The following is a 19366-nucleotide window of genomic DNA, read 5'->3' on the forward strand; positions in this document are numbered from 1 at the left end:
GAAAATACTTTTCAGATGGCATTAAATTGAAATAGCATTCAAATTACTTTACAAAATTGTCATTGGATAGATTCTTCATGTGGATGTGTTGTGTCTGTCAGTTGTACAATCCAGGACAAGTTAAAAACTTATTCCTAGAGGTGTGGCTAATGACAAAAATTGAGGTTGGTGGCACCAGTTTAATTACTAGTATTGAATTATTGTGGAATAAAAGAGAAATATATTTGAAGGGCACAGATTTCAGATTTTAGGCTTGAAAAGACTATGGTAACTACACAGGTGGCAAGGGGAAAGTGGGGATGGGGGTGGGGGAAGGAGAAAAAGTACTAAATAGGAAGTACATAGAAGTGTTTTATGAACATGTGAAAATAATGAGTCTAGATACACTTTGTTATTTTCTTGGCATGAAAAAAGCTGGTAAATAATACATTTTGTAGTGTCATTTTTTTTTATTACTGAACTGATGTGTACATTTGTTCTAAAAAACTTGTTTATAATGGGTCAGTTAACAAAAGAAAAAAAAAAATCCATAGCTTTTGGTAATAATTGCAAAAGGAAGTGCATACAGAAGTGCAGTACAACAAACCTGGCTTTTTCTGATTTTCCAGAATCACAGTGTCAGGATTTGGAAGGAACCTTGAAAGATCATTAATCCATCCCCCTGCCTTACTTAGCAGGAACGTCTTGGTTAGGTCACACAGGAATGCATCCAGGCAGGTTCTGAATGTCTCCAGAGAAGGAGACCCCGCAGCCTCCCTGGGCAGCATGTTTCAGTGTTCTGTTACCTCCACCATGAGGAAGTTTTTTCTCATATTTTTGTGGAACCTCCTATGTTCCAGCTTGCACCCATTACCCCTTGTCCTATCACTGGATGTCACTGAGACTGCCTCCATTCTCCTGACACACACCCTTTATGCATTTATAATTTGGATTACTGCTGCTTTAAAGGAGTTTTCTGGTTTCTGACTGTCTGTTACTGAACCTGAGTAGAAGTTTCATTAAGTCATTTTTTCTTCAGGGCTAATATACCACCCTGCAGGACCTCCTAGTTAGTGAGAGTTTATATCAGCCTTAAAAATTATCAGTTACCTACTACTTAGCACGTTTCTCCTCAGAGCACTGTATATTCTGTTCATCATAGAGTTTGATGTGCTGTGGAAAGAGCTTTTTGTACTCAGCCTTATACAGCATAGTGCAATTTGCATTAAATTACCTGAGAAAAACTTCAAAGTTACCTGTCCTGCATATTTTTCTACCACAACTAAAATGCTGTCATTATGTGAGCTACCTGGCATTGTAGAATTGATTCCATCAGAGCATATTGATATTTCCAATTCAGCTTTCCCTCAGTTGTCTGGACTCTAGTGCTGTGGACAAAATACACCAGTCCATTTCTAACATCAGTGAGCAACTGGTTTGGCATTGCTTATGCAGAGCCCAGGAGTTCTAGATCAAAGAAGCTTTAATCCAAACAAACAACTTTTGTCTGCATGACAGACATCTAGGACAACCGATTGTGTTGTCTGGATGACACTGGGCTCTCTGTTTCTGGATGACAGTGTTCAGTAGCAGCAGTTTCATGGCTTCTTCTACTCTTCCTAGGACATGAGTTAGGAACAGTTTGCCTGGAGTAGCTCAGTCTGGTAAGGATAGACTTTCTTTATGTACTCCAGATTTCCTGTAAAATTGAGATTGTTCGTTGTGATCAGGGTTACCCCTGTTACTGTTATCCTTGTTGCGGTGTTCAGGTTAAAACTAAGCTACAGAAGAAAACTCATTTCAAACAAGAAGAAAGCTGGAAATATTAGGATTGTAAGCAAGTAACGTTTAATTATAAATGATTAACATTCTTTTCTTGATAATGCTGTCTTTGAGGGCACTTATTTAATGTAAATATTGCTCTCCCTACTGAAAACTCATTTAAAGGACTGCATGGTCTAACCTGAACCACCTAGGAAAATTTTAGTCAAAATGTTGAAGAACTGTCAAAGTTTGCTGTAGAAATTTTCTACCACTTTGAATTTATTTTTGACAATGATGCTTTTATCACATTTCAGATATTATTGGGGGTTGGAGCTTGATGATCCTTGAGGTCCCTTCCAACCCAGGCCATTCTATGACTCTGTCATTCTGTACCTGTATTGCCATAGCCAAAGACTGAAGAGAACACTTAAGCACATCCATGCACATGCACGCTCCTGAAGCAAAACAAAATCTCTGGGAGTGGGAGTGAATGGGGTAAGAACAAACCCATAATCTGGTGTAAACATGGAACAGCAGAAATTCCACTGATTTCAACAAACTCTTTGCAAGTTCTAAGTTTTTAGGTCTTCTTGCTGGACTTCAGTAAGTACACCGCTGTTAATTTCTGTGCATTACTGGGGAAACTTCTGGATTACAGCAGCAGGCTGTGTTTAAATTTGATACAGTTGTGTAACGCAGTTATCACAGCATGCAGCACAAGAGATGACCTGTGTAATCATCAGCTTTGAATGACTCGTTAAGCTTGCAGGAGAGAAGGTTCTGCTACATCATCTCTCGCTTAGCCCTGGCTGCATCTTAATTATTTGAAGGTGGAATACATTTGTTCTTATTCTTAGGTCTGAATTCATTGTTAACCAGATTATCAGCGTTAAGACTGCCCGAACTGAAAGCTCTCTACCGCTAAATAAAAGCAGATGCCTTTTGTGTTCAGTTGCTGCATACATGCCAGATCTAAGTAAGAACTGTGTTGCCACCTAGTGAGAAATCTGTAGGCAGTCATGTTGACTTGGAGTTGTAAACTTTGCAAATCACAGGGGAGAAATAGGACTTGATTATGAAATTATCAGCTTTCAGACATTTCAGTAAAGAATGTCATGGTAACTTTGAGGTTGAGCATTTTGTCACTTCGTGTAGCATTCTTTTACCAGATATGCACTTTGTGTTTTAACTATCTTTTTTTTCTCTTTTTAAGAAGTTTCAGGGCACACTCTGGCAGATCAGCTGCTGCACACCTTTACGCTTAGCTCTGTTGAAAAATTCACCGTGTTTTCATGAAGTGTTTACAGTTGCAGTTTGTAATGTAACATCGTGGTGTATGGTAATTGGAGAGGTGTTATGTTTCAGATCTTTATACAGTGCTGCATACCTGGTAGCAACATGAGATTGAATGTAATATAGTTACCAGCAGTGAATGCACTTTCATTATGTGATTGATCATATCTTAGCGACTAATTTCCTTTCATTAATTATTGAAAATAGAATAAAGATAGAAAAAATAAAGTGTTTTCGATTTTACAGCAGAGTTTGCTGAGCATTTATGGCAATCCTCCATTTCTGTTTGAATGTGCAAACTCCCAATAGAGAACCCTCCTTCCTCCATTTTAAATTAATTTATGGGGTTTATAAAACTACTTCTGATTATCACACTCCTACTTGAGTTTTGAAACACTGTTGAAACTGCTGCTTAGCAGCCAAGAGAACCACTAACAGTGTTTGGGAATACAGACTGTTCACCAAAAAAACATACAAAAAAACAGAAAATCATTAAGGAAGTCTTGCTCTTCTTGTCTTCTTCCTCTGTTCACCTAAATCATTAAACCTGCTGCTATAGAGTAAAACTTGAGGACATAGAATGTATAAAATTTCAGATGAAAGATATGAGCTTATTCTTGCTTGAGAAAGATTATGGCGTAAAAGCTTTTTGTAAAAAGTTGCTGAGAACAATTATTTAATTAATTGAAACAAATGTGTTTAATTATCTGCAATAGGCAGCTGTTAATACTCTTTTCATACATTCTTAAACACTTTCTTATTAGTTCAAGTTGATTCATTATTCGAATACATCATCTTCTACATGAAGCATTTCTTATTTGTATTCCAATAAAAATGAGGAAATGAATAAAAGAAGGGAAATTTTGCTTTAATGGACACAAAGCAACTTACCATGCCTGTTGGATAGACAACTCTGGTGGCTGTACAGGAAGTCATGAGAGAGAAGTGTTTTTTGAGAACCAATTTGTGCTCTTCATAGCTGATGGAGTGTGAACTGGAGGAGGAGAACTGGCTTCTTAAGTGTCCAACGATATCCAGCTCAACATGAAAGTCTATTACTATGTTTATATTTACATCTAAACACTAAGAAAAAAAAATAGAATAGAAAAAAAGAAGTTATTCAGGATTTAACAAGCATCTGTAAAATTTGATTACATGATATTGAGATTTGCAAAGGTTTCTGCATGGAATCAGAAATGCAATCTGGTTTCTAAGTATTAGCTGTTAAATATGTTTTCCCTTTTCTTCTTTCTCCCACCTCCCTTCCCCCCCATTCCCTCCTTTTTTTTTTTTTTTTTCACAGTCACCTTAAAAGATACTGAAGATTGATTATCTACATTGTCATTGTCATTGTTGACAATAGGTTTGTTTGTATCAAGGGTCATTTGTGAGCTATGTTCATTTATTTCTTCTTTTGTATATGTTTGGAAGCTGCAGATAGATTATGAAATATAGGAATTGATGTTGATGAAGCAAAAGGTGTTTTTGTATGCTTATATTTTGCAACATCCCAAGCAGCTTGTAGTGCTGGCTTTCATGGTCATGTTTGTTTCCTCCTTCCATATTCATTTCCTTGATTTTATGCCAGGTTCTATATGATCATTTCACACACAGGGCACTGAGCCAGTGGTAACACACCAAAGTGGTTTGGTGTGTGGAATGACCAGCTCTAGGCTGCAGCACAGTGGAGCAGAGAGCAAGAACATGCATAGATAAAGAGAAACAGCAAGCAGTTACATCAGCTTGGCTACTGTGGAGCTTTAGCTGCCCCAAAGTGTACGGGAGGGGTAGCAGGAAAGCTTTTACTGCTTGTTGAGACCAGGAGTCATTACTTGGTGACATGTAAACATTCAGTGAGATATCTGTTGCATATCTGACACAGGAAGACACGGCAATTTTTGTTAAGACGAAGGGAAATATTCTCCCATGCAAGAAATAAATGAAAAATGTAAGGGGCAGAAGCATCACTTGTTCTTGCTTACTGACTTATTTGCAAAAAATGAATTTTGTGAAGTCACGTGTTGTTTGTTTTTTTTTTTGTTAACTGTAGTTATTGATGAACAGTATCTCCATCTTTATCTCAACCCATGAGCTTTCTTGATCTCTTCCTGTTTAATCCTTTCATCTTGCTAGTAGAGGAAGAGTGAGCAAGAGCATGTGTAAGAGTTTAGTTGCTAGCCAAGGCTAAGCTACTACAAGACTAATGCCAATTTATTTGCAGAGTTGATGCAGTTGGTATCAAGATGCTAGCACCTGTATTGTATATGCTTCAGAGAATTTACTTTCAGCTATGTCTAGTCTGACCTTGTGGCCTGAATGACTGGAGTGCATCAAGCACATTTCTGAAGCGCATAATTAAGTTCAGTTGGGTCTCATTGAAGTGGACATCAATTTCTCTGGGATGTGTACCAAAGGATAGTAGGTGCAGTGACTTGGAGATGTGCTTCAGGAGTATGTTCCTGACCCAAAATAAAAATGGGAGATGCTTATGGTTAACCAGCTTGCAAACTGTGGTGTTGCTATCTGCAGTTCATGGGAAGTTTTGAAATCCTCACTGAGTTACAGTGATGTTAATTATTGGATTTTGATAGTTAGAACAGAAATAAATTCCCTGATGAAAACAAAATAAATCGATTTTCTTTTAAAACTTAGTACTACTATATCTATTATAATTATACATAAACACATTCTCACTGTATGAAACATTTAGAATTGTTTTAAGCAAACAGTATACTCATGTAGTTAAACGAAGCACTAAAAATGCATAAAAAACAAATTTCATAGTGTTGGCATAGAAGTTTTTAAAGCTTGTGCTTTATCTTGCTGTAAGATGTGTTTGTTTGGCTAAAATTTGGTTATTAGTGAAATACAATGTTAAAACATAAGGTATGCCATCATTAGTAAATGGTGCGTGCCACCTCATACCCCTTAAAGCTGACTAAAGCTCTTGGCAGATTCTTGAGGTGTCCTGAAGTTCATTTGGGTGTTAGGAGGAAAGCATGTTTTGACTCAGGATGAGCAGAAAAAATGCTTTGAGGTTTAAAAAACTTCACAGGAAATAAACAGTATTCTATATGATGATCAGAATGCGAAGGTACCAATAATAAGGCAGCTCACAAGATAATAATGGGAATTTTCTTAGGGCATCTTAGGTCATGTGCTTGCAGCCCAAACTCCTGCTTGGTTTTAGATTCTGTTCAGAACGGAACAAGTATCTGCAGGTGCCTGGGTTTTCCATGACCACTTGAGGAGCACATGGAATTGAAATTTAACTCGGCATTTGATAAAGAACTGAGCAGGTGAAGATGATGTTAGTTAAGTGAAGACAATGAAATGTATGCACCACCTCTGACTTTCTTCCTACTTTCCCTTTTACTGGTTCTAAACATGGCAACTTTTGACTTTTGGGTCAGAGTCCAGATGGACCTCAGAATACATCACCCTTTTTCCGACTTGTGGCTTTTCTGAATCAACATTGTGTGTGTTGGTCTGTCTCTGTATCTAATTTTCTTCCTCTCTAATAGGTCCTTTCCTAAACAACTTCCTGCTGTTGAAATAGGGCTTTGTTCTGCTCTTAGCCCCAAGCCCCTGTAGTCTTACCAAATCCCTGTTCTGTGACCTCTGTTCATTTGCTTTCATGCTCAGAAATTGTATTTTCCACATTCTGCTTCTCCTTCCTCTGTTGCTGTTGCTCAGTTAGTAAGTAGGTGTTTCACTGGTGGAATATTACACAGATGAATGAGGTAAATTGCAGCATGTGTTATTTGCTTCCTCATAGTTCTCCTTCCCTTGTAAATATATATAGACAGCACAATAAATTAATAGAGTAAGCAGCCAAAATAAACTATTTTGAACACTTTTTTTTACCCATAAATAAAGCAGAAGTTGCTGTTGTTTGCTGTTGGATTTTTACTTTCTGTATAAAAGTAGGTATCAGATACCATGGTGAAGTGTGGTACTGCTAACATTCTTAGACACTAGGAGGCAAAATAAAATTGCCGTATTTTCTGGAGATTATAGTCATTCACAGAATCGCTGTTCTCTTAAACCATCCATCAGTATGTTTACCTGTGCTCCTGTTTAGGAAAGACTAGATGTGCAATTCAACGAAAGATGAGAAGAACCTCACTGTCTAGAGAAGGAGATTGTAATCGTTTAGTGTTAGACGCATAAGAATGATGGAAGGGAATGGTATTAGTAGTTCCTTTGCATAACTGTGACGTAAAAACTGAGGTATGAGTATCTTTAGATAAAGAAAAACTTGAAGATCACTGCTGCCTTAGATGATAGAGTTTCATCTCTGTGTACATGGATTTTTTCTTGAAATATCATATGAATCACTGAAACAGTTTTGTATCAAGAAACAGTATTTCCCATAAATATATTTGTATTTCTCCAACATCAACAAAATTGTGTGAAAAGTGAATAGAAAAGTGTCTGCTTCAGACTACAGACTGGTATTTTCCTTTCTTCCACGTTATCATCAAGATTTCATTTAAGATTTTGGTCATTTTCTAGAATACTGATGGTAAGTTAAAAGAAGAAAAAATGTTTCAGGAAGATTAAATAACACAGATATCAAATATTTTCATTAAAGAGGAAAGAAAATTAATTCCATGCAGATTGTTGGGTTTTTTTTTCTTTCTATAGTAGAAGAGGAATTGATTTGTACTCAGAGAAAGTAAGGGTGTTGTTTGATCAAAAACAAAATCTCTCAAGCATAGAGAGATATTACAGCAGTTTCTGCTCTTTATTCTCCATTGCTTTTGTTTTTCTACCTCTTATTTACAACAGAGATGCAAGCCAGTAAATGTTGATTAAAATTTATATCAGTGTAATTTCATACATTGTGATTTTCTTCTTTTTTTTTAGTCTTGAAAGGAGTGCAGGAAATTTAAATATAAGAAAACGTTTTTCAGTAATCAGGCTTCAGTACAAGTTGCAGGGTGCACAGTCTCCATTCTTGGAGGTGTTCAAAACCCAGCTGGACAAGGCCTTGCTTTAAGCAAAGGGATTGGACTTGAGATCTTTGAATTTTAGTAGTTCTTCCTGTAGTGTGTTGAAAGAGCTTGTCTTATGTATTTGGAGTTAATTTTGTAGTGACACAGGGTATATATATGGCATATATACATGTGTGTGCATGTACATACATACATGTGTTTATGTGTATTGAAAGTGAACTTATTTCAATACAGTTCTTCAGATTATGATCTAGATCTGTAATTAACTGGTCCAATCAGGAAAGATGATGAACTTTTGTTTTTTTTCCTTTTGGGATCTATGTGAGTTGTTTAACTTAAAACGTTTTGAAGGAGAACAATTAAATATAATCTCAAATGTGTTATTTATAAAGATGAAATAATATATTATACATTTCAGATGTGTACATGTTTCCAAACATTATATTCTGATTGCTAAATTTTCATTTTTTTTACTTCATATCCAACCACTTGAACATACAGCTAATATACTGATTTATTATCTTCCACAGACCTGAAGAGGGAAGCCAGTATTTGTCACATGCTGAAGCATCCTCATATTGTTGAACTGTTGGAGACATACAGCTCAGATGGAATGCTTTATATGGTTTTTGAATTGTAAGTTTCTCTCTTTGCTTCCTTTGTTGTCATTTACTAAATAGAATCCTTAAAGTATGTCTGCTTCCACCTGCTTGTTTTGCAGCTTAGAAGTACTGAGTGCTGTGAAAATAGTCTTTTCAGGCATATACAAGTGGTCACAAACGAAAAGGAAACTGTCCATGTGTCTAAGTGGCTAATACTGATTTTTTCAGTGGCCTTTTAAGGACAGACCCGCTTTTCATTTTGGCTGCTGCATCCATAGTATGGTGCACAAGAAAATGAGTTAAAAATGATTTAATCTTACGAAGGACAAAAACAGACATGCAGAAGGCTAACTTGTGCATCTTCCATGTTCAGTTTTCCATCTCTTATTTTACCTGCCAGCTCTTATTCTGCTGTTCCCCTTATATGTATTACCAGTCTGTGAGCATACGGGGTGATACCACCTCAGTTTCTCTTCTTGACTTCTCTTTTTTGATGCATTTGACCATCATATGTTGGAGCAAACCGCACCATGCCCAGCGTGTTGGGTTAAATTGGCATGTTTCCTAGATAAAGAATTTGACTTGAGATATGCACTTTAAGAATAATTTGCACATGTTAGTTTTACTGCTGAGGTACAGAGGAAGTTAGGTGGTAAGAGCAAAAAATTGACGTAAAGCTGAGAGTTGTTGCTTGAACTTTTCTGCTATCTTTTTAGGTAATTTTGTAAACATATGATTTTTTGAAATAATTGTTTTTTCTTTCCTCTCTGTAAGCTTTGTTTCAGTGCTGACTTTTTTGTTTTGTGTTGTAAATCACAAAACATTGACCAGGAGACTTTCATTATCCTATTATGAAATAATGTACACCTTGAGGAGACGTGCTCTGACAATTAACAGGATTTTAAAATGGAAAATAGGTTTTGCTTCTGTTTACCTTGCCAGAAGCTTATAAATATAATATAAAAACTAATTATTTTTTAATGACAAACCTATTATAATTCATGTTTGTATACATAAAAAGGAGGTCAGAACAATGAGAGTTACAACACCAATACTGTACCTGACTTGAGGCCACATGAAAGAAAGAAATATAAGTCAAAGTTATTTGAAGAATAATCTTTTTTTATTTTTGCATCTCATATGTGCTTGTCTTCCCTGAACACTACTAGGCATCAATCTTTTGTAACAAACAGTGATAGAAAATGAGATAGTAGGAACACCTGTTCTAAAAATGTAGGAGGAAATGGAAGAGTTGTGGGCACAGTGTGTTATGCTGCAGGGGTTGCTTTGGTAAAGTGATTTTGCAGAAGATTATGTTTTTATTGAAGTAAGGCTGCATTGTCCAAATTTGATAGAGTGGCATACTGTGTAATTACGACCATAGTAAGAAATTTGTAGTTAGTAAAAAGCATCTGTGTATTTGTGCATGACTTACTTTCCCTCATATTGCTTCCTGTTCATTCTGCTGTTAATACAACAAGCTTAACTGCTTTGCAACTAAGTTCTGTCTAAAGTAATAAGGTACATTTTATTGATGGCTTGTTATTCTGAAATGACAAAGAAGAGGATGACAACCATGCACTACAGAGGAGACAGGTTTCTTGTGGACTGGCAGATTCTTAGCATGAAAATTAATTCAGGACCAGCACATGAACAGAATGCAATAATCAAACCTAAAACTTTGTGCCATCAGTTGCAATCCATGATACATAGGTCCACTACTGCTTCATGAGAGCTACATGGAGTAGCTGCTAAAATGACCCTGAACATTGGGACGATCTGTAGTTATGAAAAGATACGAGTTAAATAAGCAGACACATTGCGTGTCTAATAAAAGTGAGAAATGGTACTGCTAGGGAAATATATATATATATGCTGTCTGTGCCCGGATTTTAAAACTTTTGTTATAATAAGTGGATTTAAAAAGTCACAATTCATAGAAGAACTGTGGAGTGTGAGCAGTTGCAATTAAGTTGAACACGAAAAAGGAAGTTTTAACAGCGTTCATAAACAAATTTGAGTGCTCTTTAGAATGGAGCCACAGTTGGTCCCCGTTAGCTGTTAGGTAAAATTGTAATAAATCACAAAGCAATTGACCATAATAGGTGTACAGAGTGAGAATGAAACACCATCCCAAAAAATCTTACCTTTAAAGTAGAACTATTAAAATATTTAGATGTTATTGCCCATTAGAAGAGTGGGAATGTGCCTGTGCCAGATTGCTCCCCAGAAGGGCATTGGACTCTCCTTTCTGATAAAGGAGATGACTTCTTTCCCATTCTGTGGTGCTGTTTGCTGACAGTTTTGTACCAAGTGATGCATGATGAATCTCAAGTTAATTCTGATCTTTTACCTAATACAATGTATAGTCAATGGGAGTACATTCAACATTTTTATAGCATCAAAAGCCATGAAAGTAATCTTCAAGTTATGATTTAAGAAGTACTTTGAAGTACTTACTAATTGCAGTCAAGGGAAGTGATAGGAGATTGTAAAGATAGCTTAGGGTTGTGGAAAGCTATATCAGGTTTTCATTTCCACCTTTACTTGATATTTGTTGATTTCATTCATTTGATGGAGAGAAGTTAACAGAAAACCAGAGTTCAGCAATTCTGATCCCAAAACAGTTGTCTGTGCAGGTTTTTCTGGTGACAAGGCAAGCCTTAAAAATCAGAGGATATTTATCTTGGTTGGATTTTTGGTTCTTTTCTAGTAAGTAACAAAATTTGGCAGAGAAACTGAAAATTTGGTGCATTGAGACACTGATGCATTGAAATTTCAGCATTTACTGTAACTGTAATTATTACAGGCTATTGATTTTTAAGTTGCATTACTTTAGCAAAAGCTTCTGATGACTCACTACTAAGCAAATTTAACTGATAGAAGCCATTATAAAATTTTGAAGCATATTCTTGTATTTTCAAGAGTTTGCATAAACCTGAAGTTATTCACGCAGTGTTGCTGTAAAGCATTTTGGTCTGGCACATGGTACTGGCTGACACAGGGATTTCCACATTAGATTGAAGTCTGGATTAAAGATTTCAAGTGAAGTACTGTAATTCTTTTGTACTACCACCAACTCTAAAACCAGTGTTTCTTTAACAATGCTTATATTCTTTGTTTTCTGCTGCTTAATCATCAGGTTTGACCATTACTATGAAAACACCAGTAGTAAATTATTTCTAAGGATGCCTATTTAAATTTACTTAATCCTCCTAAGATCACCTTCTACACTATTATATATGAGTTGAATGTTACTGAGTGAGTACTTTGTTATTTGTCCTTTATTTGTTATTCTTACTGGAATAACTATAAATACAGTTGTAGGCTATATGTTACTAGGTTGTCTGTAAATGCAAAGCTATCCTACTTCAGTATTACAATACAGAACTCTGGAGTATTCTGTCTGTTCTTCAGAGTGCCCCTTAGCCTCAGAATAGATTTTGGCATTGAACATGACTCAGGGAGTAAACCTGCTGGGCGGGCTGCAACTCTTCATCAGGTTTGCACAGCATAGTAGGAAAGCACTGTAAGTGTGTACTAGCACTGATCAAAGCTATTGAAGGAAACATTAATCCAAACCATGCCTTAACCCTGTTAAAACTATGGAAAAATCAACAGTAAGGTATGGGAAATTGAGGGACATTGTTGGTACTGTTACCTGAAACAATTCGGGTGTATTGTTTTGGGAAGATGTCTGTTAGCTCACCGTTCAGAGCTGCTGTAGCTTTCCCTTTCAGTGTGAAGTGCAGAGATTGTCCGACTTGGTTTATGTCGCTTCCTGAGCGCCCTCTACTGGTATTGACTGCTTGTGCGTGCTGTAGTTTCGTCGCTTCACAAACATTTTCGGCATCTTTGGCTTCTGTCTTCAGCATATATTTATCGTTTTATGCCTATTTTAGTGGGTTTTGAGATCAGTTTTTTTATTATTATTATTGTTTTCTTTTTACTGCTACAGTTTTCATGTGCCTAATGCTGATATGAGTTAACATGCCTGGATTTTCAGTTCATCAAATATCTCTGAAGCTTAATGTGTCATGTGTGTCCTTCAGTTTCTGCAGCAAAAAAGTACTTTTGATATTGCTGAGTTCTTAGTCTGTTAATAGACTGAATTTCCTGTGGTGTTGTTTGTTTGTTTCATAACTGAGGCTGACTCCTGCCTTTGCAACCTCTTCTACATGTTTTCATACGGTTTTCTGATAACATTATACAACTTTAAGGTGATACAAGCTCTATCTTTGTACGAAGACATATTTATTCATGAACAAAGTTTGTCACTTTAAAACATTACCACTGACAATCTGTAGCCATTTTGAATATCACTGTAATTTAAACGAATAGAAAAAAAAATAGTGCAAAGGGGGGAAAAAAACCTGCCACCTACAACTAAAAGCTGTCAATGAAGCATACTCCTATGTATTCATGGGAGGTGAAAATATATGTTAAAAGATCATTCTGATTGTAAGCACTTTGCTTAAAAGAAAAGTTAGTGTGAAGAAAGAACAGTCTTGACTCTGTCTGTCTCTGTAGCTACTCACAGTGCTAACAGCCTTGTGTGTGAAAGCATCTTTAATGATCAGTAGTTTCTAGCAGGTTGGAGTGACAGTTTTCTGAAACATTTTGCTGCTTCATGAAAATAGCACCTCCTAATTGCAGTTAGTTGTACACTTCCTATGCTTTGTAGCACAAGGCACTGCTCAGGTTTCAGTTTATTTCCCATCTGGCTGGAATAAATTGTTGTAAGAGAGGGCTGACAAGGAGGCTGATGTGAGGTGGGTTTTTTTTTCCTGTGAGCTAAATACAGTTTTACACTATCACTGAACCTGACTCTGTTACTGCTGTATGATACTGTGCATAGCACTGTGCAGTATATTATCTGAGTGATATTAGGTAGTCATGTATACACACAAGCTTTATGAAATTCATGGAGAAGAGAAAAACTACTAGAGAGGAATATATTGATGCAGTGAGGTGTAATCATTGTTTGGTAATGAGTTTGTAGAGTTCGTTAGCTCTGAAGATGATACACACTGAAATAACTGGCTAAGAAAATGCTTCTGCCTACTTCAAATGCCACCAGTCCTTACTGTAGTTAGTACTCTACTGCGTGGGACTATCTTGTGGATGTATTTGGGAATGGAATGTCTGCGTGCTACTTGTGTAGAATGAAGCACTGCAGGTGTGTAACAGAGCAGAAATGAGTTCAGCATTTGTTTTTTGTTGTTGTTGTTGTTTCCTTCTTGAGTCTCTGATGGAGAGAAAAAAAGAAAAGGTGTGATAAGACTGAATTTTGGGTAGTGCTTTGTGGAGCTGGGAGCTGGAATCAATGATCCTTGTGGGTCCCTCTCCTGAAACCTATGATTCTATGGCTGGAAACAACCAATCTTACATTTTACATTCCTGCAAGCACCGTGTTCAATGTAAACTGAAGTACGTGATTTGATTATTCACATTAACTCTTGTTACTCTTCTTTTGCCCCATCAAGCAATGAACATTCCAAGATATGCATCTGCTGTATGTTAAGTACAGGAGAAAGAAAAGGAAGACCATTACACTACATCAAGCTGCTTTGGTTTTAGAGAAATGGTAGTCTGATTTTAGCCTAAGGACTGTAAAAATACTGTACTACAATTGTTACACTGCTTAGTTTGGGGAGTCTATCAGAAAGACTGCAAGTAGTTGTCAGAGTTACTAACATATTATTTGTGTTGTCACAGATTTCAAGTACCTTCATGGAAGCTGTGAGGTGTAAATTATCTTGATTCTTCATTACCTTTATGAGAATGATATCTGGGAAGACTGTACTACATTTCTGGAATATTTTTGATAGTCTCCATTTAAAATACAGTTTGACTAAGAATTTCTGTAAATACAGTCTTTGTTTGGAGTTGCTCTCCTGATACCTTTAGGAATGCAGTTAACATACTCTAATGCTTTAATTATTAACTTGCAGAGCCACCTTGTACAGAGCATCTCCCCTTCTATCTCCCCCATTTGTTCAGTGAGCACTTTAAGCAGTAGGAGAAATGTTTGGTTGTGCTAATAAAGTTTTGAGTGACCTGAGGGAAATGAAAAATTTGACCTGTGGCAAGCCATATTGTATTAGATAACCTTTCAAACGCCATTTTATTTAATAAAACATTGCACGTGTATCCACAATATTTTATGTAAGGTTTATACATGTAGAATCTTAATGTCTTAAGCACTTTCCCCTGTTTCTACCTGCAGTATGGATGGAGCAGATCTGTGCTTTGAAATTGTGAAGAGAGCAGATGCTGGATTCGTGTACAGCGAGGCTGTAGCCAGGTATGTATTCTAATTTTAATTAATCCCACAGGATGAATGGGGAAAAATAAGCTATTTTGTTGCAAATCTAATAACTAAAAGTAGGAATACTATAAATAATCCTGTTTCCAAATCTGAATGTTTATTACAATAATTAGCATAATAAAAGAATTTTAGAACATTTTGTCTTTACAAATTTTATATTTGGGTGAAGATATTGAATAAAATAATATTTTATGTCCAATATCTAATTCTCTGTCTTTTTATGGATCTCTCCTATGTTGGCATTTGGTGACTTGGCTTAACAGGTGTGGCTTTTATTGGTTGTGCTAGTTCGACCCTTTTCTTCTTTTTTATGATTTCATGTATAGTCAGTTCAACTTCTTACTTATCAGATGAGCTAATATCAGAGTATAAAAATGTAGGACAGCAAAACCTCGTGTCCTAATGACATGAAAATTGAACTCAAAGCACATGGGATTCTGTATTTGCTTTTCTGGACACTTTAGATTTTTAGCATCATGGAAACTGGAAAGTAGTCTTTTTAAACATCCTGGTAGAAGCAGAGTCAGCTCTATGTTTGGGTCGTGAACTTTGTCCATTTGGTTCTAGAAAGCCTCCAAGAACAGACATTCTACTGCATCCCTGGACAACTTGATATCTCTCTCTCTCTCTCTCTCTCTCTCTATATATATATATATATATATACATATATATATCAAGTTGTCCAGGGATGCAGTAGAATATATATATAGTGTCCCTATAACCTCTCAGAATCTACTGATTCAGTGTATGGCAGTTCACTGTATGACTACTGTGGCTCAGTTAAGGACTTGGCTTCATCTTCTCCATACCTCCTTTTAGGTATGGAAAGAGTATTACAAGATTCTCCCTTAAGTTTCACCTTCTCCAAAGTAAACATCTTGTTTCCTCCAGCCTCTTTAGAGCTTCTGCTCCAGCCTCCTATACATTTTGTTATTTACTGAACTTACTCAAGTTTGTCAGTCTAATGAGAATTTCCCTTGAAGTGTTTGTTATGCTTTTACTGAGTAAGCTCAGCATGCTGTGGGATTTGATAGGCTGACAGGGCACACCACTGAATCCTCCTGTCACTCAAGACCCTTGACTCCCTTTCCAGCAAAGCTGCAACTCAGCCATTAGCACTGGAGCCTGTATCCAGAATGTACCTTTGAAGTGGTTACTCAGTCCCAGGATGTCACATTTGTCCTAGTTGAATTCTCTGAGCTTCCTGTTGGCCCTTTCCTCTTGCTTATGTCCTTCTAAGGGCAACTCTGCACTCTGTATTTATTACGCCTGCACTTTCATGTCAGTCAGAAACTTGGTGAGGATACATTCTGTTTTCTCAAGATCACTATGGAATCACAGAATTGTAGGGGTTGGAAGGGACCTCTGGAGGTCAAATCCAACCCCCTTGCTAGAGCGGATTCCCTACAGCAAGTCGCACAGGCATCCAGATGGGTCTTGAATATCAACAAAGAAGGAAACTTCACAACCCATCTGAGCAGCCTGCTCCAGTGCTGCATCACTCTGGCAGTTAAGAGGTTCTTCCTTGCATTTTGTATGGAACTTCCTATGTTCCAATTTCTGCCTGTTGCCCCTGGTTCCGTTGTTGCTCACCACTAAAAAGAGTCCACCCTTTCCTAATTTTCCCTTGGCTTCAATCAGAATAATCCTCAAACTTTATTCATTAGACATAAACTCCTGTCTACTGAACTTTTATTAACCATCTAAACTTTATATGTTTTATGTGGTTGGACTCCTTAAATGTAGTTATATCTGCATAATAACTTTTCCTGCAGGATTGCCATTTATCGTGTCTTTGTTTTTACAGTCACTACATGAGACAGATATTGGAAGCTCTACGTTACTGTCATGATAATAATATAATTCACAGGGATGTGAAGGTAAGATATGGGCTTTTTTTCCATCACTTAATTAATACAAACTACTAAATGTTGGTAATTTCTCTGCAGGAAAGGGAACGGGGAGCTGTATAAGCAGACAGCTATTTAATGAGCCTGTGTTTACTTTTATTGTGCTGTATAAGATTAAAGTTTATCACTAATTCTGTCACTATAGAACATTTAGGAAGTCTTTGTTCACAGATTATATATGCATTTGATTGCAATTACTTTGAAAGTCAGTTTTATTTCTGCTTCCTGAATATTCATATGATGTTTGTTTGCGTTTCTTTTCTTGTTAGACTTTCTTGTTGTTTTCTTGTTGTTATAAACCTGTGTATAAATTAATTGTGTAAATTGAACTGGAATTTGTAGATTAATTGCATCATTTTGACAGCACAGTGAAGCTATCAAATCATCTAGACCAAAATTCTAGAGATAAGTGTATCCTTAAATGCTGGAATGCTGGTGGTACTACCTGCTTTTTGCAAACAGTCTTGAATATTTATTATTAGGAGAACAAGTTTTGGAGGAGAAATACAGACTGTAAGAATTCTTCAAGATGCTTATGACTTTAGGAGCATTGTAAGAAGAGTATATATATATATATATATATATATATATATATGTTCTGTTTTTGAGTTAGCAAATTTTGTAACATTTATGTGATTATTTGTGGAACTAATTTATCCCAAAACATGATGGTGTAAGTAATTGGGAGATTAAGAATTTTGGTTTGTCTTTCTTTGGTTTGAATGCATGTTATTTGTTCTTTTTGTTATCTAAACTTCTCCAACTTCTCTAAGAGTTTGCTTTTATCCAAGCTGTATCAAGGACTGCAAGAGTTAATGAAAATGGTAATGGGCCCTGATAGTGGAGTTTGAGAAGTGAGTTCTAGTGATGAATCAGACTAGGAGGCGGTGAGCTGCTCTTCAGACTTCTACAGGGCAGTTTGTTAGGGAAGAGAGTGTGGACGCTTAACTGAAGGTTTTTTTTCCAGCAGACATTTGGTTTTGCATAGACAGACACTGCAGATCTTTCAGTAGTCTCTTTTTCCTTTCCAAGGGAAATTATTCCATTTTCTGTTGTTTTGTGTTGTTGTCTTTTTTTTAAGTTTGATATTGTGAAAGTCATTTCTTACAGCACATTCTCAAGATGTCCTCTTAATCACTGATAGGATTTCTGATCTTGTTCTACTGTGAAGGTTTTGAATCCTTCTTAGTTGTGTGGTTATGATACCATGTGACAGTTTTAGAATGAACACCATGGTTATGTGGCTTTGTCTTCTTGAGAGCTGCATTTCTTGTTATTGGACTGTGTCCTTGAACAAAAGTGTATTTCAGTTTCAAGGGCCTTATTCCTCAGGAAAATGTAGATATATCTATACAGCTTATCCAGTGTTTGAAAACTTTATAACCACTGCTTTTCTTAAATACCTTAGAAATAAAACTACTCAATTACATGAGTGAGAATTATTTAGTCTGTTGTCTAAAGTATATTAAACCATGTTAAACCGTGTATAATCTTGACAAAAGCCGAGCAGAAATATTTTAACTGTAAAGCTTGTGTGTAGAATATTAACTGCAGCATCTCAGCTCTAGATGTCACTGTAGGCAATGTTTTGAAGGGAAGTACAGTAAATGAATGATTTCTGAATTATCTGAATGAATGAAAGTGAAATCACAAAAATCCATAAGGTTTATACAGTTATTCTACGATTCTATGATTCTGCATTTTTTCCTATTAAGTTTTCTGTGGGTGTTATTTTAAGATGCAGAATGTTTAATCTCAATCTGATTTACAGGAAAATGTGCACCTTTTAGTCCCTGTTAGAATTACGTGTCTTGTAGGCATTTATGTGCTCACTTGGCTCTCAACTGATAAGGAGAAGTCAGATTAAGAATGCTTCAGTCTGCTGTTGTCTGATGCCGGAAATTTCATCTGTTGTCCTTAAGCAACATGATGAACCAAAGATGAATGGAACTGATGATAAACTTACATGTGTTCCAGCCTCATCTCCCACACCAGAATCAAAACATAAAAACTTTCACAAGATGGCTTCTGCTTCCATTAATTTCCTTCCTCTTGCAAGAAAAGTCATTTCTTGAGTTTCTTGATTTTTTTTTCCCCTAACATTACTTAAAATTTTGTTAATCTCTGGCCTTTGCCTTTTGGTTAATGTGGTTTTGCTGCTGGGTGTTACATTTTCAGAAGCAGTTTTGCTGAGAATATAGACTGCTTGGCCTGCCACTGAGCTGGACAGCTACATAGTGGAGACCTTCTGATCTAGAAGTTCTTATGTTCCAGTCGCTTGCCCCACAGTTCAAAAAATCCGCATGTTCTGATTGATGAGTTGGCCACCCTGGAGCATATTTGGAGGAGCAGGGGGGAAGTTAACCAGGGAGGAGGTAGACACTTGTCTTCTAAACCCTTTGTTGTTCATGTTTGCCCTCAGATTTTGTGTTCCTGCAATAGAAATCAATTATTTAATTTGTGATTGTATAACTCACAATTCACCTGATTTCGGAGTTAACACCAGGATGACTTAAACAGCACAAG

The 19366-nt window shown here is 36.5% G+C and overlaps 1 protein-coding gene across 9 annotated transcripts in view; it reads left to right on the forward strand.

The window, feature by feature from the left end:
• Positions 1-19366, forward strand: part of CASK (calcium/calmodulin dependent serine protein kinase) — a 184160-nt gene that overhangs the window by 68241 nt on the left and 96553 nt on the right. For all 9 annotated transcript variants that reach the window (XM_072359465.1, XM_072358958.1, XM_072359297.1 and 6 more), the window contains exons 3-5: positions 8528-8633; positions 14829-14906; positions 16738-16810. In XM_072359465.1, coding sequence (XP_072215566.1) covers positions 8528-8633; positions 14829-14906; positions 16738-16810 — 257 coding nt within the window. The remainder of the gene's footprint in view (positions 1-8527; positions 8634-14828; positions 14907-16737; positions 16811-19366) is intronic.

This window comes from Excalfactoria chinensis, chromosome 1 (assembly GCF_039878825.1).
Source record: "Excalfactoria chinensis isolate bCotChi1 chromosome 1, bCotChi1.hap2, whole genome shotgun sequence".
In the NCBI taxonomy this organism is placed as follows: Eukaryota; Metazoa; Chordata; class Aves; order Galliformes; family Phasianidae; genus Excalfactoria; species Excalfactoria chinensis.